The 26,241-nt window shown below is 34.1% G+C and overlaps 1 protein-coding gene across 1 annotated transcript in view; it reads right to left on the bottom strand.

The window, feature by feature from the left end:
- LOC146739497 (fatty acid synthase-like) overlaps positions 1-26,004 on the bottom strand; it is a 35,167-nt gene extending 9,163 nt beyond the window's left edge. The window contains exons 1-14 of the mRNA XM_085502433.1: positions 25,955-26,004; positions 11,892-12,032; positions 11,003-11,155; positions 10,728-10,901; positions 9,993-10,193; positions 6,927-7,049; positions 5,992-6,694; positions 5,026-5,227; positions 4,464-4,653; positions 4,046-4,275; positions 3,357-3,852; positions 1,727-1,918; positions 883-1,143; positions 288-467 (exon numbers count right to left, since the gene is read on the bottom strand). Coding sequence (XP_085358559.1) covers positions 288-467; positions 883-1,143; positions 1,727-1,918; positions 3,357-3,852; positions 4,046-4,275; positions 4,464-4,653; positions 5,026-5,227; positions 5,992-6,694; positions 6,927-7,049; positions 9,993-10,193; positions 10,728-10,901; positions 11,003-11,155; positions 11,892-12,030 — 3,244 coding nt within the window. The 5' untranslated portion in view covers positions 12,031-12,032; positions 25,955-26,004. The remainder of the gene's footprint in view (positions 1-287; positions 468-882; positions 1,144-1,726; positions 1,919-3,356; positions 3,853-4,045; positions 4,276-4,463; positions 4,654-5,025; positions 5,228-5,991; positions 6,695-6,926; positions 7,050-9,992; positions 10,194-10,727; positions 10,902-11,002; positions 11,156-11,891; positions 12,033-25,954) is intronic.
- Positions 26,005-26,241: the final 237 nt, after the last annotated feature.

The raw sequence follows: 26,241 nt of genomic DNA, 5'->3' as shown, positions 1-26,241 counted from the left end.
TATATTCAATCAAATGAGACAAACTTTGAAAAGACATGCATGACAACTGACATATACAGTATCTTACTCCATTTGTATATGTTAGCTACTGAATACTGTCATGCTATGAAAGACTAGAACAACGATTCTAGTCCAGTATATAGTCCCACTGGTACATATATCACTGGTATAACATTGGATTAAAATTGTCAAGAGACACACTGATTGTATAATTAATTGTAGTACTACGGTACTGTTCCTGGGACTTGCATACACTTTCCATTAAATAGCACATTAGATTGACCTACCAGTCTTTCCACCCTGCTCGCAGATCACCCTCTTGAGATGTTCAACAGGATCTATTCGGATTGATCTAATTCTTGTTGGTAATCTAAGGCTCCTGCCGGGCTGTTGCAACATCTGTATTTGTAACATTGTGTCAGTAAACGATACCCAGTTATCATTCCATGTCAGCCATCCATGGTTACCTGTGACCATTACAAGTAATCAGCATATACAGGAATTTAAGGTAATTGGAAACATACATGTGACTAAGAAACATAATGTAAAGTTTGTCTTAACTCTTTACAAATGACTCTTCCTTGTAGGTTAAGCTGTATATTGATAATATGAATGGGAATTTGTTTGATAAATTGGGGCAAGTACTACTGCATAGTATTTTTTCTCAAATTGGCAGTTATGGTTAATGATAATGGTCAAAACAGCTTGGACATACATGCATGTTCAACCCACGTATTTATATCCTTTGCAGAACTTTTCTCTCAAAACAACACTTACACTTATTTACACTTATAGATGTAATGCTTAATTAGTTAGCTGGTTAATTGGATACTGGGGTCTTCTTTCAAACAAATAGCAAATATATGAAGCAGATGTGCTTACCAGAATTGCCAGCTCGGACTATTCCTTGGAAATTTGCTCCATAATCATATCCTCGGAGTCTTAGTTCTTTGTATACATCACTTCCAGGTAGCTCCAATAATTCAGTATCTACTGTATTTCCTTCTTCATCTTTCAAGACATCAAGGAGTTGCAATGATTCATCAGTGATTTCTACTTTGCCGGATGCACGTAACTGATGACTTTCAGAAACTTCAAATATTCCTGTAGTTGGTGCTAGACACACTTCTAGAGTCACATTCCCTATAAATTAAACATTGCGTAACTGTTGAGATCGTGACTTGTTACTAACCAGCATCTGGCTAAGGAGCGTTAATCTAGACATAATGGTTTTCTTATTTACTTTCAGATATCACCTTATATCAATTTGGCAAGCAACACATTACATTATGAGTTACAAAATAATCCATCTAGTAAATACACGAATATTTATAAAGATGAACAAATGTGGTTTAAATCAGTTATCATGGCATATATCTTAAAGATAGGCAACCAGGCTGTAACACTCTTCCATTCCTTAAACTGAAAAGCACCATACTGCTCCAAGTTTACATTTGCAGTTCAATTATGAGTAAACACGTGTCATATCACATGGCATATATATATCCAGGATTATGTATGCAAATATGCATCTTGTTTGAAATTATTATTTGCATATTGTAAACATCTTAGCATTTTACTTCATATATATGTATTTAGTACCACAATGTAAGTATTACATATACAGAAAAAATGACATAAAACACAGTCCAAGGCTTTTTAATAATACCATCATAAAAGGATGTCAACATAAAACTCACCTTTGAACTTTGAATTATAAACTTACCTTGACTTGGCAAAACTGTAGCTCTGTGTATGGTGACATCTTCAAAGACCACCGGAATCTGTTGATATGGTAACCCACGTATTTTAGCCAGAGTTTTCCATGCAAGAAGAAGGTATCCCGTGGCTGGGTATAACACTCTGCCATCAATGCAGTGATCACGCAGATAATAGTCTTCTGATGATGGTGATACATCTAATAGAAAGGAAAATACATCTCACTTTATCTCACTAAACGTGGAAATATGCACGCATCGTCTGCCTGTCAATGCTTGGAGAAAACCAATTGTTCAATAGTACTGTTTGTATAGCTGTGATACGAGTTACTCGCATGGTGCAATATCACATAATCATGATGACTGAAAGTTTAGTTTGAGCATATATCGCCAAAAAAGAAATATTTCTAAAAAAAACATTGCAAATGCGCATCCTCTCTCAGGAAGATGAAACTGGTGGTTAAGGGTTGGTGAGTGATGTGCCCTGGGCTGCTTTTGTATTTTGGGGTATTTCCACGCTTAGTAATGTACATATTTGATGACAGTCAATTTTCATGAACGAAGGGTATCAACGCAATATTCTTCTCTATAATCGGTATTTCGACATTGAGCTATAAAAAGCAGCCTCTCGGCTGAGATAGATCCGCTGTTAGCAATGCACAGAAGATATCATCAGAAAATGAACAATATGCGTAGTATCAATGCAATGGGACTTGCTGTTTCAAAAATATCATTTTTCACCATAAATGATTGTGGTTTTTAACAAGAATAAAATATCACTTTTTACCAAAAATGACAAAAATATTCACCAAAATTAGATAATTAAAGATATCATTACAAAATGAACAAATCTGAGAGAGGTAACCATGTAGTACCTATATATGTAATAACATCAAAGCAATTGGACTTGTCGTTTTTAACAAGAAGTCGAAAATATCACTTTTTACCAAAATTGAGAAAAATATTCACCAAAATTAGAGAACTAAAGATATCATTACAAAATGAACAAGTCTGAGAGAGATCCACATGTAGTACCTATATATGTAATATCAAAGCAATTGAACTTGCGGTTTTTAACAAGAAGTCGAAAATATCACTTTTTACCAAAAAATGCCAAAAATATTCACCAACATTAGACAATTGAAGATATGATCATGAAATGAAAAAATCTGAGAGAGGTCTACCCAAGGTACATATACACCAAGTATCAAAACATTTAGGCTTGTTGTTTTCAAGAAGAAGTCAAAAAAGTAAAACATTGACACGACCGACGGACGGCGGACGACGGACGACGGACGGTGACGGACAATCACTCATATGATGAGCTTCGTTCGACAAAGCCGACAGCGGAGCTAAAAATGGAATACGAATTTGATTTTAAATATAGTTTCAAAATCAAACAGTTCACGTAATACCGGGAGTCTCATAGTGCACGAAATTTAACAATGAAAAAGTCATATTAATAATAATTGACTTTTCAATCTCGTGACACTGAGCAAACTGTCAAGAAAAATAAAAAATGATTTTAGCATAGAAATGAATGTAAAAATACAAATATGTTCCATGACTTTCTTAGCTTTCAGATATTGAATATATATGACATGGCTTTGTTTCATAATGTTATTTATAGATACTTGCCAATAATATACGAGGCTACTGCATTACTCTGCCCACTTCCCGTGGTGAAATCCTTGGCTTCCGGGACATGCCATTGCTGTGAGTGATCCCAGTGGATCAACGGAGCGATGGATGGTGTACTTCTCAAAACCGGATACTGCACTTCTGGGAATAGTTTGTTGATGTTTAATGTCATTCCATTGAGGTAACATTTCCCAATGTTAGACAAGAAGAATTCAAGATTGTTTGGATAGTTGCGTTTCATTAGTCCAATAAAGGCACAGTTTGAACTGAGAGAGCGTTTCAGAATGGCTTGCAGCAGGCAATGAGGAGAGACTTCAATTGTGATAGCATTATATGGTACATGAGACGAGGCTTCTTGAAATAGCACAGGATTGACTAGATTATTTACATGGTAGTCAGCTGAGCTATACTTGGCTAGTTTGGTGTTCCAGTTCTCTTGCGAAATGGAGGAACTGATCCATCGTGGTGATCTCTGACGAGGGTATTTGATAACCTGCAATAAAATATACAAAATCACAATAAGAAAAACTTAATGTAACAATGCTGTGTGGCAATCATTCTGTCATGGCATTTACAGGATAGTTAGGACATAACATGCCATCCGTGTTGGATATGGGTTGTATCTTGATTGCGACAACAACTGCTCTTTGATTGAGATTCACATTCACGTCTGGAATTATTATTACCTTTGTTAGAGCATTTTTCAGATTTGGTGCAATCTGGGCCATGTAGTGGGAGTGGAAGGCAACATTTGAACTGTTCACTTCTTTAGCAAATATGCCTTGCTGTTTCAGATCACTAACAAAGTCAGCAACTTTAGATTTTGGTCCTGATATTGTGACAGTGTCTTCTGCATTATGACATGCAGCAACCACGTCATCAGGACACATCAATTTAGCTTCTTCCCATGACAATCCTAAAAAACAAATACAGGTACAAGTTTTATATGTTCCAAGACAAGTTAAAAGAGTCATAACTAAAACAGAAAAATAGAAACGCATGTAATGCTTATCAACGGTATTTGCAAAACAACAATGAAAAACAAACATGGGTCATGGGTTGTTTGTCCGACTCTGGAACAAAAGGCCCGCACATACAACTTACCAACAGCAGCCATGCCACCAGCTGGTAGCTCAGCATCAATCACACACTTGCCTCTCCAGTAAGCAGCAAGAACAGCCTCTTCAGCTGTAAGGCAGCCATCAGCATAACCACAACCTAACTCACCAACTGAATGTCCAATAATACCATCAGGTTCCACACCTATGAACTTTAAGATGTCTACTAAACCAACCTGAATAAAGTAACAAATGCTCATGTCACTTTGATTGAAAAATAAGTTTCCTTCAACACACTTACTCCATGGAGTACAAGCACGAATTACGGTTGTGAGTTTCAGTTTAATTTGTCAACTATGAAAACTTCAAACAAATCTTTTATAATGTAATTTGAGGATGTAATTTAAGCTTCATCACTAGGGAACTAAAAGTATACCAAACAGCGCATACAATTTAGTTACATAATCAAACACGATGTAAGTGGTACATGCCATTTGTTTGAAAGAGTAATTAAAATAACACTCTATTTCTAATTATTTTAATTAACCAAAATAATACAAAATGTACGAAACTTTTATTGTGAAAAAGATGAAATATTCATTTCTTACCTGAATTGATACAAGTCCTACAAAGGACTTGATCACGTTTTCATAGGTATTTTCATCACTGTTCATTATCATATCGTACACATTGATGTCTGTGTCTTTTAATGCCTCTGTACATTTCAAGATAGATTTCTTAAAAGTGTTTAGTTTCATCAAGTCTTTACCCATGCCTTGCCACTGCGTACCCATGCCAGAAAATATGTACCTAATAAATTAATATATAAAACGTACTAATAATATTTCAACTCCAATGGAAATGCCACACACAGAAGAATAACACTTCCAGTACTAGTAATATGACTGAATAAAAATAAAAAGTATATTTCCGTAATTCCCTCTGGCCATCTTTTCTCACATTCGTACAAAGGGAATAGAAATCGGAGATGTGTTAAATCCTGCTTTTTGATTAAGAAATCAACCTTACAGTAACACGGGAGCCATGTCCTACATCAGAATGCAGCTATCTGAAAACAAAGGAGATTTTGCATTGCTCACCTGACCACCGGAAGTGCGGGAAAATGGGAAGACTAGTTTTACAAAACAAATGTTCATCGTCATAAAAGGCTCACGTAATATAACTAGCACTAAACTAGTGTTTCATCAGTGTATTGTCTCATTATACAGAAAAGCTTACATGATTCACATTGCTGGAAAAAAACTCTTTAACCGCAACAGGGCTTCAGTTAATCACTTAAAACTCATCAAACTTGTGGCATAACGTCGTTATCACACCCTTACGTAATGGGAATCAGCGGCCATTTCTAGAAGTCTAAACCGAAAGTTTGATAACTCCTAACAGAATATTCATATATGGCTTAGTATATTTTGTATTTATATGTCCATATATAATATATATATTACTTCAAGTCACTATATATTCGTGTCCATTACACACAAGTTAAAATCGTCTTTTAGGGTCGATAGCTGAATCCCCTGTTGCGTGTTCATAATACACTAAATTTATCTTACCATATCGGTCTAGTCTCATAGTTTATTATCTGCTGGGTTTCTTGTATTTTATTCTCACTGTTTACAATCCTGTATCCCCTATATGGAAATCCAGTTGCTGGTTGGTTGCAAACATTATTCATCAATGATACAAAATCTGGCATTTTCGCATACTCCTCAACTTGGGATAGCAATTTATCCAAACCCTCCTGAGTTCGGGCACAACAGTGGAGGAGTCTAACATCGCTTTTTGGAATGTGTACAAATCTTATGCTGTGTGGTTTGAGAATCATATGAACATTGGAACCACCAAAACCGAATGAATTAATCCCAACCAAACCATCTGGTAATTCCATAGATTTATCCACTACTTTTAGTCTACCATCATGCAGTCCTGGAATATCAAGGCTGGCATTATTGAAATGCAGATTTGCTGGAATGACTCCTTTTTCCATGGCTAGAATTATTTTGGCAACAGCAGCAAGTCCAGCAGTGGGTTCCGGATGACCCATATTAGATTTCACAGAACCAACAAGTAGAGGGTTGTCTTTGTTTCTATTCTTACCAATGGCCTCAAATATAGCATTGATTTCTTGTAGGTCACCGACCTTTGTACCAGTTCCATGAGCTTCAACGTAAATAACATCTTTTGGGTCAATGCCTGCTTCTTTGTAAACTCTGTGTATAAGTTTTTTCTGTTCATTTCCAGACGGAAACGTAACACCTGAAAAAAGTAATGCATTCTTCTAATAGTCATGTTCATGTTGATATGGCAGGCATATCATATCAGTTTGTGTTATGCACAACAGCTTTATTCAAGAGTGATTTGTCATACGATTAAATTGTCATTGCTCAGATGTCAGTGGCTACCTACAGTCTATATATCTGGGTTGTATTTGGTCACAATTTAAAACATAACAGGTGAACACATACATATTGAATGTATACAAACTCACCTTGTTCTTTATACCCGTCAGTGTTAGTTCCACCATGAATTACAGTGGAATATACTCTCTTAGCATTAGAGGACCTCATCATTATGATTGCAACACAGCCTTCAGATCTACAATAGCCATTACCTGAAGAACAATTGTAAACATATCAAAAAACGACAAAATTAACTTTACCCCAACCACGATTCTAGAAAAAATATTGATTCTCCCTTACGCAAGAGATCATAACAGTAAACACAGCCTCGTTTTAAAAATTAAATTTGTGGGAAATCATGTTTATTGGAATGCTCTGATTAGATGGAAGTTCGAGCCTAGCAAAGTATGATAGAATTGGCCTGTTATGTTATGTTCAGATTCAAATAAGTATGAACCACTAATTTGACAGGGAAGTGACACTTATAATGCAGCAAGCTGTTTTAATTGCTGTTTTTATATTTTCGTGTCAAATGCATTTATTGGTCCACTGAAAAATCAAAATAATATTCCCTGTAACTTAGACTCTTGTTGATCAAGGCATTTTTAAAATCATGGGTGTTAACTCCCCTCAACTTATGACCTGTTGTCCCCTATAAAATAATGGTTGTACCTAATATTAAAGTAAAGATGGTGGAGTATAGCGTTGATTCATCTCGTTCTACTCTGGATTACTTGGAGCCAATAAAGATCCTAGAAAGTTAGTATTTACATGCTTGTGTGTTTGTTTGTTTGTTTTTTCACTGTCCTTGACTTTCCCAGTATGTTTGTTGATATTGACAACAATTCAGTCTTTTGCAAGGCTTCAATCAATGTTTTTCTTCACTACCTACACATATCCTCGTCGGGCACTATGTAGCTGGTGTGTTATATTTATCAAGGACAGTAGGGCATTTGTCACATTTAGTGCTCCAAAAAAATTATTCTCTGTCCAGGTGTATTTATATAAATAGATGCAGTTTCTTTGGCTTCAATGACATTCACTGGCTTCATGCATACAGGTATATTGGTTTACCTGTTTCAAGTTGAAATTTAGCCAATCTTATTAACCAAGACAGTTGGACATTTGCCACATGTCACAACACTCATTTCCAAGTGCCACAGTTTCAAACAAGTCGTCAAATCTGATATTGGCTGGAGCTTTTTTTTTATATGGAAATGGACATGGTGAACGGCAAACTAGATGGTCAGAAAGTAATCAAAATAATCACAGGTTTGCTCCACCCACCCCACTATGAAGTGAAAGGCTGTTTATAAGGCCATTTATGATGGTTTCATTTTTTTATTAAAAATAGTTTTTAATTATAAACTTATATGGCTCCCACACCCAACCGTGGGGATCCACCAAACTAAACAACAGGTGTCACTATTACTATGAAAAATGTACTTTTTTATATTAAAACTACTGAATGTTTATACTTATGTTCTAAGAAGTTAGTTACTGAACGTGTAATATCATGCAATGCATTAGTTCATCCCATTGACTACGTGTTAAAATGGGTCTTAAATCACTTTGGTTTCTTATGTAATTGTTCGACCAATCTTGGACTTTAATTGTGCATGCAAAACATAGTTTGGGCTGTGTGTAGTTTTGGGTGGGTACCATTTAATTTCATCACGTTGGCTACGTGTTAAAATGGGTCTGAATTCACTTTGATTTCTTAGGAAATCGTTCGACCAATCTTGGAATGTAATTGTACATGCAAAACATGGATTGGGCCCTGTGTATTTTTGGGTGGGTACCATTTAATTTCATCACGTTAGCTACGTGTTAAAATGGATCTGAATTCACTGTGGTTTCTTAGGTAATCGTTTGACCAATCTTGGACTTTAATTGTGCATGCAAAACATGGTTTGGGCCCTGTGTATTTTTGGTTGGGTACCATTTAATTTTATCACATTGGCTGCACAGTAAAATCGGTCTGAATTTACTATGGTTTCTTAGGTTATCGTTCGACCAATCTTGGACTTTAATTGTGCATGCAAAACATGGGTTGGGCCCTGTGTATGTTCGGGCTGATACTATTTAATGTCATCACCTTGGCTACGAGTTAAAATGGGTCTGAATTCACTTTGGTTTCTTATGTAATCGTTCAACCAATCTCGGACTTTAATTGTGCATGCAAAACATGGTTTGGGCCCTGTGTATGTTCGGGTTGATACTGTTTGATTTCATCACCTTTGCTACTTTGCTACGATTCTTAGGTAATCGTTCGACCAATCTCGGACATTAATTGTGCATGCAAAACTTGGTTTGGGTCCGGTGTATTTTGGGTGGGTGCCATTTGATTTCATCACCTTGGCTACGTGTTAAAATGGGTCTGAATTCACTTTGGTTTTTTAGCTAATCATTCGACCAATCTTGGACTTTAATTGTGCATGCAAAACATGGTTTAGGCCCTGTGTATTTTTGGGTGGGTACCATTTAATTACATTACCTTGGCTATGTGTTAAAATGGGTCTGAATTTACTTTGGTTTCATACGTAAATGTTCGACAAATCTTGGACTTTAATTGTGCATGCAAAACATGGTTGAGCTCTGTTCATTTTTGGATGGGTACCATTTAATTTCATCACATTGGCTACATGTTAAAATGGGTCTTAATTCACTTTGGTTTACTACGTAATCGTTCGACTGATCTTGGACTTTAATTGTACATGCAAAACATGGATTGGGCCCTGTGTATTTTTGGGTGGGTATTATTTAATTTCATCTACGTTTCATCTTGGCTATGTGTTAAAATGGGTCTGAATTCACTTTGGTTTCTTACGTAATAGTTCAACCAATCTTGGACTTTAAATATGCACGCAGCCAAGGTACACCTATAGACATTAATGTGGACATTCAGTTCTTTTTATTTAGATAATGGCAATTTGTTGGTCAGAGCGCCCTCTAGTATTTGTGGGGAATCATGTTTATATGGAATGCTCTTATTGGATGGAAATTCGAGCCTAGCAAGGTATGATAGAATTGGCCTGTTATGTTCAGTTTCAAATAAGTATGAACCACTAATTTGACAGGGAAGTGATACTTATAATGCAACAAGCTGTTTTAATTGCTGTTGTGGTAGAGTTTTTGAATTGTATAACATTTACCTTGTTCATCAAATGACTTGCACAGTCCTTCAGGAGACAACATACCAAGCTTCATAAACTGCACTGATGTATTGGGTTTGACATTTATATTAACACCAGCTACAATGGCGGCATCACACTGACCACTGCGGATAGCTCTCAATGCATGTTCCATAGCAAGTAAACTGGATGAGCAGGCTGTATTTAGCAGATAACTTGGCCCTGTACAAGAAAACTACATAGATTAAACTATTGACTAACACACTTTATTCACAAATAGTCGCCGAGCAAGATGACTTGTTTTCTACCGCCATTGCTTGTAATGTACTTTGATGGTAACAGGAACAAGAAGGGATACACTTGCGTCACCCGCTCTCATATGACTGAAGACTGAATGAATGCAAGAAATCAACACACAATAATTTCCAGAAATTAGCCTAAAATATGTTAGATTATGTCAAAGAATAAATCTATTTTTAGAAATATATATTCCTGGCATCTATTCCTCTCATGCTCACAAAGTATATAAAATTAACTAGTAAACTACCAAAGTATTTACCGTCTGAATGCAACGTCTGTGTGCTGCTTGGTAAAATCTGATCAAACATATTTTACATTTGAATTAAATTTTCATGCGAGTCACATGACAGTAACATTTGTTACACTAAAGAAAAACGTTTACATCCTGTGATACGAATGAGATATCTTTGCTATCATAAATATGTATAGATTTAAATAATAAGATTTGATACTCACCCTTGAAGTCAAAGAAATAGGATATTCTATTAGCAAACATAGCGGGACAACAACCAGTCATGCTGTATCCAAGTAATGCCTCGGCGTCACTGGTGAGTGCTTCAAATGTTTCCGAGCCGTTAGCACCAACAAATACACCAGTATTGGTGCCTCTCAATATCTGGGGATCAATACCTGACACAAATAAAAACAAACTTTGTCATTAGCAATCACATGTATTACGTCCAAAAAACAAATGAATTATGGTTGATTGTCTGTGAGGGTAGTAAACATACCTGCATCTACTATTGCTTCGTAAGTTAACTCCATGAGTATTCTTAGCTGTGGGTCCATGGTGTTTGCTTGTTTTGGATGAACACCAAAAAAGGAAGCATCAAATCTACTTAGATCTTTAATTTTGCCACTTTTCCTTGGTAAGCCATGGAGACCTGGAATGTGACACAGAAATCATCACTCATCACCTCATTTATACTTCATATTGTTTACAGCGAACCCCGAAATAAACTGATCATTGTTACCAAAGTATTATAATATGCTGACGCTCCTACATAGAAGAATACAACAATGGTGCTGGGTGGTAAAAACGACAAAAATAATCGTTTACTGTGGGATAATCGATATGTGTGTTTTACTTCCCAACGTGTTTACCCACGTTACCTAAATTAAAAATTCAGTAATGACTATAATTATGACTGAATATCATGAGATGTTATTTGAATGGTCTAGCCCATCATAAAATTATAACTATGAATTAGACTTTGTCATGTTGCAGATGTGCTCTTAACATCGTGGGCAGTGTTTCTCTGTGGAGAGCAACTTTCCATTCACCATTGCAATAAAGGTCTGGTCAGTAGACTGACCCATAAGTGATCTAAGCCACGAGATTTTAGACAACGCTTAACTAGAATGTAATGAAAACCGTTTACATCGAGGAAATATGAAAATAATGATTTTTTGGAATTCCAGCCGTTGAAAGGAAAGTCATAACATTCACTGCTAACAATGTTCCTTGTAACATTGCAATGGACATTTTATGATCAGTTCACACGCACGTCCTTAGATACCATGACAGTCTGCCAAAATAATAACTTTTAACCAGAAAAGAATCTGATTCTTGGCTAAATCAAAATTAAATTTACAATAGAAAGAATATAAATAAAATACCTGGTTCCCATCTTCTGTTATCTTCTGTTACCATGTCATCTTTGTTGATGAGATGTTGCCAGAATTCCTCCAAATTATCGGATTCTGGAAGCCTGCATCCAATACCACTAATTACAACGTCATCCATAACTGTTTCCATTACTGGGAAATAGGGTAGTTAAAATACTTTATCTCAAATGTGAGAAAATACATTTAGAGATTACTCGAAAATAACAGAGTTTCTTACACATACATTCTTGCAATAATTTGTTCGAATTGATAAGCTGTACTGCTCGACGTGTAGCAATATTTAGAAAGCAATTGCTTTCCAGACATGACATATGTATCATACTTAGCAACCATTTTTAAACCCAATTAAACTACTTGCAGTGTACAATATGTACTTGGATCCCTATGAATCTGCTTGTGCCTTGAATTGTACATTGCATATATAATCCAAGTCACCCACATTTGCCGTGATATTGAATTACTCTAATCTATTGCACAGATGCATGTTGCGTCTAATACGTAAAACAAAACAAAACATGGAAAAAACAGGTAATTATTTGACAAATTTGGCAGGATTTTCACCGCCGTGTTGAAGAATCAACATGCCTGAAAGTGTACTTTAATTATACAAAGTGAACATTGAACCATATGTGATAATACAAAGCTCGTTGTGAATACTGCTGAAGTGAGCATGACACTGTGTCTCTGATGGCGGACTACATAGACAGTCTGTAATGTGACTGTATGTTGTTGCGTTAATATTATTTGTGACTGTCAAAGCATTGATGATATTGATGTAAGCTGTATAATCATCTTAGTAATAAATTGTACCAATACAGTATCTTACAGTGGTAGCTCTGTTCGATTATTCAATTATGTAAAGAATTAGGAACGTTTGAAAAGTTTTCTAGTATAACCGAGCAGTGTGTTTCGCAATCAGGTTTTTGCATAGCAGTGTAGTGATCGGCTCTGTGCAACAATACACGTGATAACCACAACCAATCCACGGCTACCAAGTGTGTATCACAGAAAATTTAGACTTTTTTCAGACCATGGTCAAAATGATGATACTAAAGAATTCGCATCAGCATTTGTTTTAAAGGAGTACCTTCCAGTTAACCCTATCTCACAACAAATTTAATTTCTGGATTAAAATAACAATGGATAACAAAAGATAGATTAACATTGTAAACAACATAAACAATAGTGTCCCATGATTCGTTGGTGCAATCCATGGGATTGAGCGGTTCCCCGCTAAAGACCATCGTGGTGTGCAAAATAAAACTGGGAATTTGGAAAAATATTATTTGTCATTTAATAAAATTACCCATCATACAGTTGAGAAAATTATAAATGACGTGGACATTAGAAAAGCTACTGGGTTCGATATTGTACCACCTATGTTATTAAAACCTGTGACTTCTATATTACGTCATCATATAGCCACTATTTTTAATCGGCTTTGTTCAATATATTATTGAACGATCGTTATTTTGCAATTTATTATGTATTTATTAATTAACATCTGTAATATACCAAACTACAATGATTTGTGTTTCATATTCTGTTACATCGTGTTAAAAGATAGACAATACTGACAAAACATTGTTTCAGCATATAATGTCATTATTTGAAATAGGCAGAGTCGTGGTACGTGCACTTCAGCTCCCATAACTGCTTAACTAAAATCACTATATTAAGAATTATATTACATTATTTTTATATAATTATGCCGATGATAATACTTTGTCGTCTTTATGCAATAGGAAACACGAGACAATTGGTAGCTTAACACAGGAGTCATTCACAGCAATTAGGTGGTTTCGTGAAAACGGCATGCAAGCAAATCCTATTAAATTTCAAGCCTTCGTATTGAAAGATTCAGATAATGGAATACGTTTTGACATCAGTGGCAATACTATTGTTTTCAGAAATTGTTCCAGGTTACTAGGGGTTAATGTAGATAGTAAACTAAATTTTCTTTACCATATCAGCGTATTATGCAAAAAGTTTATATTGCAGGAAATTGGTAGATATCTCGATCAATCATCTAGAATGAGTGTTTTTCATTGTTTTATTTTTTCACATTTTAATTATAGTTCCCATGTTTGATATTGTTGTGGAAGTCGCAATATAACAAGGAAGGAGGGTATCCAATATAGGGCTTTGAAATTTGTATACAACGACTTTTATTTCAGTTATAGTTTATTAATAAACAAACCAGGATTGACCACACTTGAATATACTAAAATACGTTCTATTGTAATCGATATTTTCAAATCTATACACAAACTATCACCATCTTTAATATCGAATCGTTTAAATTTAAACATGCGAGTTATAATTTACGAAATGAGTCACAGTTATGTGTCATGGATAAGGAGCTATGGATTAAAATCATTTTCAACTTACGGTGCGAAGTATTGTACAGATTTGTCAAATTTAAAAAAATGGACTTAGCCTTAATGTCATATATATATATAGGAAATTGTTAACTTTTAACATATGTGTATATACTGTGAATGTATTTATTTGTTACATTTCGAGTATGTTCGAGTACTTTGACTTAATAAAAGAATTGAGTTGGATTTATCACAATACAGGTAAAATATTGTTTCCGTTAAAGTTGGCACGCGTTTTGTGATAAAAAAATCACTTGCATCCCTTATTGGCCATACTAAGTGTGTTACAAGAACATAGTTCTAAAGCAACGAAATAAAATTAGGGACATTTTAGGTATTTAGACAGTACTAAGCCAAAAATACATGGTATCATTTCAAAGTAACGCTCTAGTTAATCGGCTTTATGTATTATTTGTTCACCTGAGCGATAAGTCCACCATACCAGCCCCAAACCCGACCATACCCGAAGCAGACTGGCCGCGGAGATTCACATTTTATGTACTTTTTTTCCTGTACACTACACATTTTGAGTTTCCTACGAGTGGGTCACGTGCCTGACGTAAATAACAGGTTGTAATTTATGCGGAAAGTAGTTGGCCGAGAAATTTAATGCGATTATGCGAGAGATATACTGGTCAAAAATTATTATTATTTGTCTCATTTTCTTCAATATTTCTGGAAATGAACCATAATTTTGGAGCCGAAAGACACAAATTTGAGCTAATTTATATTTTTTACTCACACAATTTGGCTAGTTTTGTCCGAATCTTCTGAAGTAAAGTGACGAAAATAAACGGGACTATTTTGTGAATTTGTGATGAGAAAACGAAAATGGTGGTGAAATGGTTAAGCGCTGTGAATATATTCATAAATGGTTTTTGTTTAAATGCAAAGTTCACGACATTTTTGTTTCATCGAAAAGGTCATGAAATTCTCCATATAGTGATTTTCGTTAAGCAGTTATGGGAGTAGTGCACGTATAACAAGTCTGCCTGGTGTCTAGTCTCAAAAAATGACATTATAAGCTGAAAATAGGTTTTATCAGTATTGTCTATCTTTAAACACCGATTTAACAAAATAAGAAACACAATCATTGCAGTTTGGTATATTGCAGATATTAAATAGTAACCCTTGTTCAATCATTATAGAAAAGTTTGGCCATGTCCGCTACCATCAATACCACGTTAGATCACATAAACGGCTTCTATCATTGAATTGCGTTTGTCTTAGGCAAAGTTATTCTGAGTTAAAAAACGCTCGGTATGAATCTTCGTGTCTCGTTTTATGGACCTACAAATAATTATTGCCCATGTGATGTGGACCTTAAAATCAAGCATGCATGGCTTATGTGCTAGAAAGGAAATCTTGACTTCACTACCGAACGTTAGAAGACAACAAAAAATTGAACTGATTAAGGTAGATATGCAGTTTACCTGACAGGTATTTTAATTAGATAATTAGAAAACCAAGTTGACCTCCCTTGTCTACAAAACTATATATTTTCAGAAAGCTTATTGTATGAATTTAAAAATGTTGTTAGTATTTTTTTTATGGACACTGTAGTTTGAAATATGCACGAAAATGTGCATTTTTGGTCAAAAGTGATTTAAAAAAAATAGCTTCTAAACCATGCTTCTGTTTCCTGTCAAAATTTGTTTACGGGTACATCTGTTTACTATCAAGAAAGTGCCGTCTTGAAAACTGTCTACCAGTTGTTAATTTTGCAGGGCAGAAGCTCAAATTTCACTACTTCAAGTTTATGCATGAATTAACACTCAGGCTAGTTGTCTGTACGATTGTTGTAACACTGTTCAACCAAAAACAATGCCCCGACGGCGTTTTGAAGATAAACATATTGTCAATCATTTGTGAAAATTTCAAAACAAAAGGTCAAAGCGTCTAGGGGCTATTTTCTTTAAATTCTAGGATGTGCACTAAAAAGAAGCTGATATAATTGCTAATTTGCATAACCATTCACTCAGTAAGAAGTTTGCTAATGTGCATAATTAAAATGGCTCTAACAGTTCCAAATTTGAATGTATTATAGTGTTGTAAAAAGTTAAATATAGTGCATAATATGGAGATCCCGTCATTTCATTTTTTTCACCATGTTTCTTTTTTATTATTTGTGTGCAGCCTTGCTAAATCTGGCTAAGCATTCAAAAGTGAGAATGTTTGCACCTATTATCTATATTTTAAAATCGTCTTTTGAGTATGTTCCACTATTTACAATTCTACAAAATTTGTACAGTCTATAGTCAAGACTGTGTGGATAATAATATTACCCATCATACAGTTGAGAAAATTATAAATGACGTGGACATTAGAAAAGCTACTGGGTATGATATTGTACCACCTAAGTTATTGAAACCTGTGACTTCTATATTACGTCATCATATAGCCACTATTTTTAATCGGCTTTGTTCAATATATTATTGAACGATCGTTATTTTGCAATTTATTATGTATTTATTAATTAACATCTGTAATATACCAAACTACAATGATTTGTGTTTCATATTCTGTTACATCGTGTTAAAAGATAGACAATACTGACAAAACATTGTTTCAGCATATAATGTCATTATTTGAAATAGGCAGAGTCGTGGTACGTGCACTTCAGCTCCCATAACTGCTTAACTAAAATCACTATATTAAGAATTATATTACATTATTTTTATATAATTATGCCGATGATAATACTTTGTCGTCTTTATGCAATAGGAAACACGAGACAATTGGTAGCTTAACACAGGAGTCATTCACAGCAATTAGGTGGTTTCGTGAAAACGGCATGCAAGCAAATCCTATTAAATTTCAAGCCTTCGTATTGAAAGATTCAGATAATGGAATACGTTTTGACATCAGTGGCAATACTATTGTTTTCAGAAATTGTTCCAGGTTACTAGGGGTTAATGTAGATAGTAAACTAAATTTTCTTTACCATATCAGCGTATTATGCAAAAAGTTTATATTGCAGGAAATTGGTAGATATCTCGATCAATCATCTAGAATGAGTGTTTTTCATTGTTTTATTTTTTCACATTTTAATTATAGTTCCCATGTTTGATATTGTTGTGGAAGTCGCAATATAACAAGGAAGGAGGGTATCCAATATAGGGCTTTGAAATTTGTATACAACGACTTTTATTTCAGTTATAGTTTATTAATAAACAAACCAGGATTGACCACACTTGAATATACTAAAATACGTTCTATTGTAATCGATATTTTCAAATCTATACACAAACTATCACCATCTTTAATATCGAATCGTTTAAATTTAAACATGCGAGTTATAATTTACGAAATGAGTCACAGTTATGTGTCATGGATAAGGAGCTATGGATTAAAATCATTTTCAACTTACGGTGCGAAGTATTGTACAGATTTGTCAAATTTAAAAAAATGGACTTAGCCTTAATGTCATATATATATATAGGAAATTGTTAACTTTTAACATATGTGTATATACTGTGAATGTATTTATTTGTTACATTTCGAGTATGTTCGAGTACTTTGACTTAATAAAAGAATTGAGTTGGATTTATCACAATACAGGTAAAATATTGTTTCCGTTAAAGTTGGCACGCGTTTTGTGATAAAAAAATCACTTGCATCCCTTATTGGCCATACTAAGTGTGTTACAAGAACATAGTTCTAAAGCAACGAAATAAAATTAGGGACATTTTAGGTATTTAGACAGTACTAAGCCAAAAATACATGGTATCATTTCAAAGTAACGCTCTAGTTAATCGGCTTTATGTATTATTTGTTCACCTGAGCGATAAGTCCACCATACCAGCCCCAAACCCGACCATACCCGAAGCAGACTGGCCGCGGAGATTCACATTTTATGTACTTTTTTTCCTGTACACTACACATTTTGAGTTTCCTACGAGTGGGTCACGTGCCTGACGTAAATAACAGGTTGTAATTTATGCGGAAAGTAGTTGGCCGAGAAATTTAATGCGATTATGCGAGAGATATACTGGTCAAAAATTATTATTATTTGTCTCATTTTCTTCAATATTTCTGGAAATGAACCATAATTTTGGAGCCGAAAGACACAAATTTGAGCTAATTTATATTTTTTACTCACACAATTTGGCTAGTTTTGTCCGAATCTTCTGAAGTAAAGTGACGAAAATAAACGGGACTATTTTGTGAATTTGTGATGAGAAAACGAAAATGGTGGTGAAATGGTTAAGCGCTGTGAATATATTCATAAATGGTTTTTGTTTAAATGCAAAGTTCACGACATTTTTGTTTCATCGAAAAGGTCATGAAATTCTCCATATAGTGATTTTCGTTAAGCAGTTATGGGAGTAGTGCACGTATAACAAGTCTGCCTGGTGTCTAGTCTCAAAAAATGACATTATAAGCTGAAAATAGGTTTTATCAGTATTGTCTATCTTTAAACACCGATTTAACAAAATAAGAAACACAATCATTGCAGTTTGGTATATTGCAGATATTAAATAGTAACCCTTGTTCAATCATTATAGAAAAGTTTGGCCATGTCCGCTACCATCAATACCACGTTAGATCACATAAACGGCTTCTATCATTGAATTGCGTTTGTCTTAGGCAAAGTTATTCTGAGTTAAAAAACGCTCGGTATGAATCTTCGTGTCTCGTTTTATGGACCTACAAATAATTATTGCCCATGTGATGTGGACCTTAAAATCAAGCATGCATGGCTTATGTGCTAGAAAGGAAATCTTAACTTCACTACCGAACGTTAGAAGACAACAAAAAATTGAACTGATTAAGGTAGATATGCAGTTTACCTGACAGGTATTTTAATTAGATAATTAGAAAACCAAGTTGACCTCCCTTGTCTACAAAACTATATATTTTCAGAAAGCTTATTGTATGAATTTAAAAATGTTGTTAGTATTTTTTTTATGGACACTGTAGTTTGAAATATGCACGAAAATGTGCATTTTTGGTCAAAAGTGATTTAAAAAAAATAGCTTCTAAACCATGCTTCTGTTTCCTGTCAAAATTTGTTTACGGGTACATCTGTTTACTATCAAGAAAGTGCCGTCTTGAAAACTGTCTACCAGTTGTTAATTTTGCAGGGCAGAAGCTCAAATTTCACTACTTCAAGTTTATGCATGAATTAACACTCAGGCTAGTTGTCTGTACGATTGTTGTAACACTGTTCAACCAAAAACAATGCCCCGACGGCGTTTTGAAGATAAACATATTGTCAATCATTTGTGAAAATTTCAAAACAAAAGGTCAAAGCGTCTAGGGGCTATTTTCTTTAAATTCTAGGATGTGCACTAAAAAGAAGCTGATATAATTGCTAATTTGCATAACCATTCACTCAGTAAGAAGTTTGCTAATGTGCATAATTAAAATGGCTCTAACAGTTCCAAATTTGAATGTATTATAGTGTTGTAAAAAGTTAAATATAGTGCATAATATGGAGATCCCGTCATTTCATTTTTTTCACCATGTTTCTTTTTTATTATTTGTGTGCAGCCTTGCTAAATCTGGCTAAGCATTCAAAAGTGAGAATGTTTGCACCTATTATCTATATTTTAAAATCGTCTTTTGAGTATGTTCCACTATTTACAATTCTACAAAATTTGTACAGTCTATAGTCAAGACTGTGTGGATAATAATATTACCCATCATACAGTTGAGAAAATTATAAATGACGTGGACATTAGAAAAGCTACTGGGTATGATATTGTACCACCTAAGTTATTGAAACCTGTGACTTCTATATTACGTCATCATATAGCCACTATTTTTAATCGGCTTTGTTCAATATATTATTGAACGATCGTTATTTTGCAATTTATTATGTATTTATTAATTAACATCTGTAATATACCAAACTACAATGATTTGTGTTTCATATTCTGTTACATCGTGTTAAAAGATAGACAATACTGACAAAACATTGTTTCAGCATATAATGTCATTATTTGAAATAGGCAGAGTCGTGGTACGTGCACTTCAGCTCCCATAACTGCTTAACTAAAATCACTATATTAAGAATTATATTACATTATTTTTATATAATTATGCCGATGATAATACTTTGTCGTCTTTATGCAATAGGAAACACGAGACAATTGGTAGCTTAACACAGGAGTCATTCACAGCAATTAGGTGGTTTCGTGAAAACGGCATGCAAGCAAATCCTATTAAATTTCAAGCCTTCGTATTGAAAGATTCAGATAATGGAATACGTTTTGACATCAGTGGCAATACTATTGTTTTCAGAAATTGTTCCAGGTTACTAGGGGTTAATGTAGATAGTAAACTAAATTTTCTTTACCATATCAGCGTATTATGCAAAAAGTTTATATTGCAGGAAATTGGTAGATATCTCGATCAATCATCTAGAATGAGTGTTTTTCATTGTTTTATTTTTTCACATTTTAATTATAGTTCCCATGTTTGATATTGTTGTGGAAGTCGCAATATAACAAGGAAGGAGGGTATCCAATATAGGGCTTTGAAATTTGTATACAACGACTTTTATTTCAGTTATAGTTTATTAATAAACAAACCAGGATTGACCACACTTGAATATACTAAAATACGTTCTATTGTAATCGATATTTTCAAATCTATACACAAACTATCACCATCTTTAATATCGAATCGTTTAAATTTAAACATGCGAGTTATAATTTACGAAATGAGTCACAGTTATGTGTCATGGATAAGGAGCTATGGATTAAAATCATTTTCAACTTACGGTGCGAAGTATTGTACAGATTTGTCAAATTTAAAAAAATGGACTTAGCCTTAATGTCATATATATATATAGGAAATTGTTAACTTTTAACATATGTGTATATACTGTGAATGTATTTATTTGTTACATTTCGAGTATGTTCGAGTACTTTGACTTAATAAAAGAATTGAGTTGGATTTATCACAATACAGGTAAAATATTGTTTCCGTTAAAGTTGGCACGCGTTTTGTGATAAAAAAATCACTTGCATCCCTTATTGGCCATACTAAGTGTGTTACAAGAACATAGTTCTAAAGCAACGAAATAAAATTAGGGACATTTTAGGTATTTAGACAGTACTAAGCCAAAAATACATGGTATCATTTCAAAGTAACGCTCTAGTTAATCGGCTTTATGTATTATTTGTTCACCTGAGCGATAAGTCCACCATACCAGCCCCAAACCCGACCATACCCGAAGCAGACTGGCCGCGGAGATTCACATTTTATGTACTTTTTTTCCTGTACACTACACATTTTGAGTTTCCTACGAGTGGGTCACGTGCCTGACGTAAATAACAGGTTGTAATTTATGCGGAAAGTAGTTGGCCGAGAAATTTAATGCGATTATGCGAGAGATATACTGGTCAAAAATTATTATTATTTGTCTCATTTTCTTCAATATTTCTGGAAATGAACCATAATTTTGGAGCCGAAAGACACAAATTTGAGCTAATTTATATTTTTTACTCACACAATTTGGCTAGTTTTGTCCGAATCTTCTGAAGTAAAGTGACGAAAATAAACGGGACTATTTTGTGAATTTGTGATGAGAAAACGAAAATGGTGGTGAAATGGTTAAGCGCTGTGAATATATTCATAAATGGTTTTTGTTTAAATGCAAAGTTCACGACATTTTTGTTTCATCGAAAAGGTCATGAAATTCTCCATATAGTGATTTTCGTTAAGCAGTTATGGGAGTAGTGCACGTATAACAAGTCTGCCTGGTGTCTAGTCTCAAAAAATGACATTATAAGCTGAAAATAGGTTTTATCAGTATTGTCTATCTTTAAACACCGATTTAACAAAATAAGAAACACAATCATTGCAGTTTGGTATATTGCAGATATTAAATAGTAACCCTTGTTCAATCATTATAGAAAAGTTTGGCCATGTCCGCTACCATCAATACCACGTTAGATCACATAAACGGCTTCTATCATTGAATTGCGTTTGTCTTAGGCAAAGTTATTCTGAGTTAAAAAACGCTCGGTATGAATCTTCGTGTCTCGTTTTATGGACCTACAAATAATTATTGCCCATGTGATGTGGACCTTAAAATCAAGCATGCATGGCTTATGTGCTAGAAAGGAAATCTTAACTTCACTACCGAACGTTAGAAGACAACAAAAAATTGAACTGATTAAGGTAGATATGCAGTTTACCTGACAGGTATTTTAATTAGATAATTAGAAAACCAAGTTGACCTCCCTTGTCTACAAAACTATATATTTTCAGAAAGCTTATTGTATGAATTTAAAAATGTTGTTAGTATTTTTTTTATGGACACTGTAGTTTGAAATATGCACGAAAATGTGCATTTTTGGTCAAAAGTGATTTAAAAAAAATAGCTTCTAAACCATGCTTCTGTTTCCTGTCAAAATTTGTTTACGGGTACATCTGTTTACTATCAAGAAAGTGCCGTCTTGAAAACTGTCTACCAGTTGTTAATTTTGCAGGGCAGAAGCTCAAATTTCACTACTTCAAGTTTATGCATGAATTAACACTCAGGCTAGTTGTCTGTACGATTGTTGTAACACTGTTCAACCAAAAACAATGCCCCGACGGCGTTTTGAAGATAAACATATTGTCAATCATTTGTGAAAATTTCAAAACAAAAGGTCAAAGCGTCTAGGGGCTATTTTCTTTAAATTCTAGGATGTGCACTAAAAAGAAGCTGATATAATTGCTAATTTGCATAACCATTCACTCAGTAAGAAGTTTGCTAATGTGCATAATTAAAATGGCTCTAACAGTTCCAAATTTGAATGTATTATAGTGTTGTAAAAAGTTAAATATAGTGCATAATATGGAGATCCCGTCATTTCATTTTTTTCACCATGTTTCTTTTTTATTATTTGTGTGCAGCCTTGCTAAATCTGGCTAAGCATTCAAAAGTGAGAATGTTTGCACCTATTATCTATATTTTAAAATCGTCTTTTGAGTATGTTCCACTATTTACAATTCTACAAAATTTGTACAGTCTATAGTCAAGACTGTGTGGATAATAATATTACCCATCATACAGTTGAGAAAATTATAAATGACGTGGACATTAGAAAAGCTACTGGGTATGATATTGTACCACCTAAGTTATTGAAACCTGTGACTTCTATATTACGTCATCATATAGCCACTATTTTTAATCGGCTTTGTTCAATATATTATTGAACGATCGTTATTTTGCAATTTATTATGTATTTATTAATTAACATCTGTAATATACCAAACTACAATGATTTGTGTTTCATATTCTGTTACATCGTGTTAAAAGATAGACAATACTGACAAAACATTGTTTCAGCATATAATGTCATTATTTGAAATAGGCAGAGTCGTGGTACGTGCACTTCAGCTCCCATAACTGCTTAACTAAAATCACTATATTAAGAATTATATTACATTATTTTTATATAATTATGCCGATGATAATACTTTGTCGTCTTTATGCAATAGGAAACACGAGACAATTGGTAGCTTAACACAGGAGTCATTCACAGCAATTAGGTGGTTTCGTGAAAACGGCATGCAAGCAAATCCTATTAAATTTCAAGCCTTCGTATTGAAAGATTCAGATAATGGAATACGTTTTGACATCAGTGGCAATACTATTGTTTTCAGAAATTGTTCCAGGTTACTAGGGGTTAATGTAGATAGTAAACTAAATTTTCTTTACCATATCAGCGTATTATGCAAAAAGTTTATATTGCAGGAAATTGGTAGATATCTCGATCAATCATCTAGAATGAGTGTTTTTCATTGTTTTATTTTTTCACATTTTAATTATAGTTCCCATGTTTGATATTGTTGTGGAAGTCGCAATATAACAAGGAAGGAGGGTATCCAATATAGGGCTTTGAAATTTGTATACAACGACTTTTATTTCAGTTATAGTTTATTAATAAACAAACCAGGATTGACCACACTTGAATATACTAAAATACGTTCTATTGTAATCGATATTTTCAAATCTATACACAAACTATCACCATCTTTAATATCGAATCGTTTAAATTTAAACATGCGAGTTATAATTTACGAAATGAGTCACAGTTATGTGTCATGGATAAGGAGCTATGGATTAAAATCATTTTCAACTTACGGTGCGAAGTATTGTACAGATTTGTCAAATTTAAAAAAATGGACTTAGCCTTAATGTCATATATATATATAGGAAATTGTTAACTTTTAACATATGTGTATATACTGTGAATGTATTTATTTGTTACATTTCGAGTATGTTCGAGTACTTTGACTTAATAAAAGAATTGAGTTGGATTTATCACAATACAGGTAAAATATTGTTTCCGTTAAAGTTGGCACGCGTTTTGTGATAAAAAAATCACTTGCATCCCTTATTGGCCATACTAAGTGTGTTACAAGAACATAGTTCTAAAGCAACGAAATAAAATTAGGGACATTTTAGGTATTTAGACAGTACTAAGCCAAAAATACATGGTATCATTTCAAAGTAACGCTCTAGTTAATCGGCTTTATGTATTATTTGTTCACCTGAGCGATAAGTCCACCATACCAGCCCCAAACCCGACCATACCCGAAGCAGACTGGCCGTGGGAATTCACATTTTATATTTCAAAACAGTGAGCACGGAACTCAATAATTGTATTGTTATCTGAGAGGCGAATCGGTGAATTCTGTACACTACACTATTTGAGTTTTCTACGAGTGAGTCACGTGCCTGATGTAAATAACTGGGTGTAATTTATGTGGAAAGCAGTTTGCCGATAGATTTAATTCCAGAGATTTACTGGTCAAAAATAATACTAATTCTAGGGGTAAAATGTTCCCACTGTAAGCAACATAATGATTTAGAATTCATTGTATTTTCCCTATTCCCCTGGTTACAGGACAAAAAACCAGAAACCAGTTTAACCTTTTTACCGCCAGTTTTTCTTGCCCAAATTGTTTTTCACAATTTTCTAAATTTCTTCATTATTTCTGGAAATGCACCATAATTTTGGAGCCAATAGACAAAATTTTGGATATTTTCATTTTCTATGTTACTAGCTTTGTCCTAATCTTCTGAAGGAAAGAGCAGACAATAAACGGGACTATTTTTGTGAATTTGTGGGGAGAAAAGGAAAATGGTGCTGAAAGGGTTAAGCGCTGTGAATATATCAATAAATAGTTTTTGTTCACGCTAATATATTTTTGCTTCGTTGAAAAGGTCATGACATTCTTCATATAGTGATTTTCGTTAAGCAGTTATGAGAGTTATAGTGCAACGCTTCCTATTGCCTACTCTCAAAAAATGAAATTATAAGCTGAAAATATATTTTATCAGTATTGTCTATCTTTTAACACCGATTTCTGAGATTTTGCAACGTCGAAGGTCAGGCTGTCGTACATGATGGGTTTTGATCTAGTCATTATTTTTGGGGGGAAATATTTAGGCGGGACAATGGCGTGATTTAATGCTTTTAACCGCTGTATATTTCAAGCCCGAACATGAACAATTACCCAAGTTTTTCTATTTGCAGACATGACAAGTCACAAAAACAATGCCTCAGTAAGGCCCTCATCGTGTGGCACCAATCTCAATCTGAAGCTGGTTTATATGTAATGTTGAACTAAACTCGTTTTCTGGACCACTAACGAAAATCAGTTTTTTGACAAATACATTGCTTTAAATACCCAATATAACGTATGAAATGTCCAACTTACATCTGGGAATCTGGATCTAAATAGTACTGTATTTGCTTGGTAGGCTCTGGTATGAGAGGCTGATTGTGATATCATTAAATACTCCAGCTACAATTGCATTGTCAGTACCAGTAGAAATCTAAATCACGCTCCCACAATGTCTATATTAAAATATTTACACAAAATAAAGTATTTCGACACACCACACGCAACGCCCGGATGTGCTTTGCGCAAGGAAAATATATACATTTTCGTTGACATTTCAGTTAAAAAGATTTTGTGGCCAAGTGACTTCCTCTTCCATAAAA

This window comes from Saccoglossus kowalevskii, chromosome 8 (assembly GCF_978046115.1).
Source record: "Saccoglossus kowalevskii chromosome 8, keSacKowa6.1, whole genome shotgun sequence".
In the NCBI taxonomy this organism is placed as follows: Eukaryota; Metazoa; Hemichordata; class Enteropneusta; family Harrimaniidae; genus Saccoglossus; species Saccoglossus kowalevskii.
Note: the sequence above shows the minus strand (reverse complement) of the source record. Positions and strands in the feature narration are given on the sequence as shown.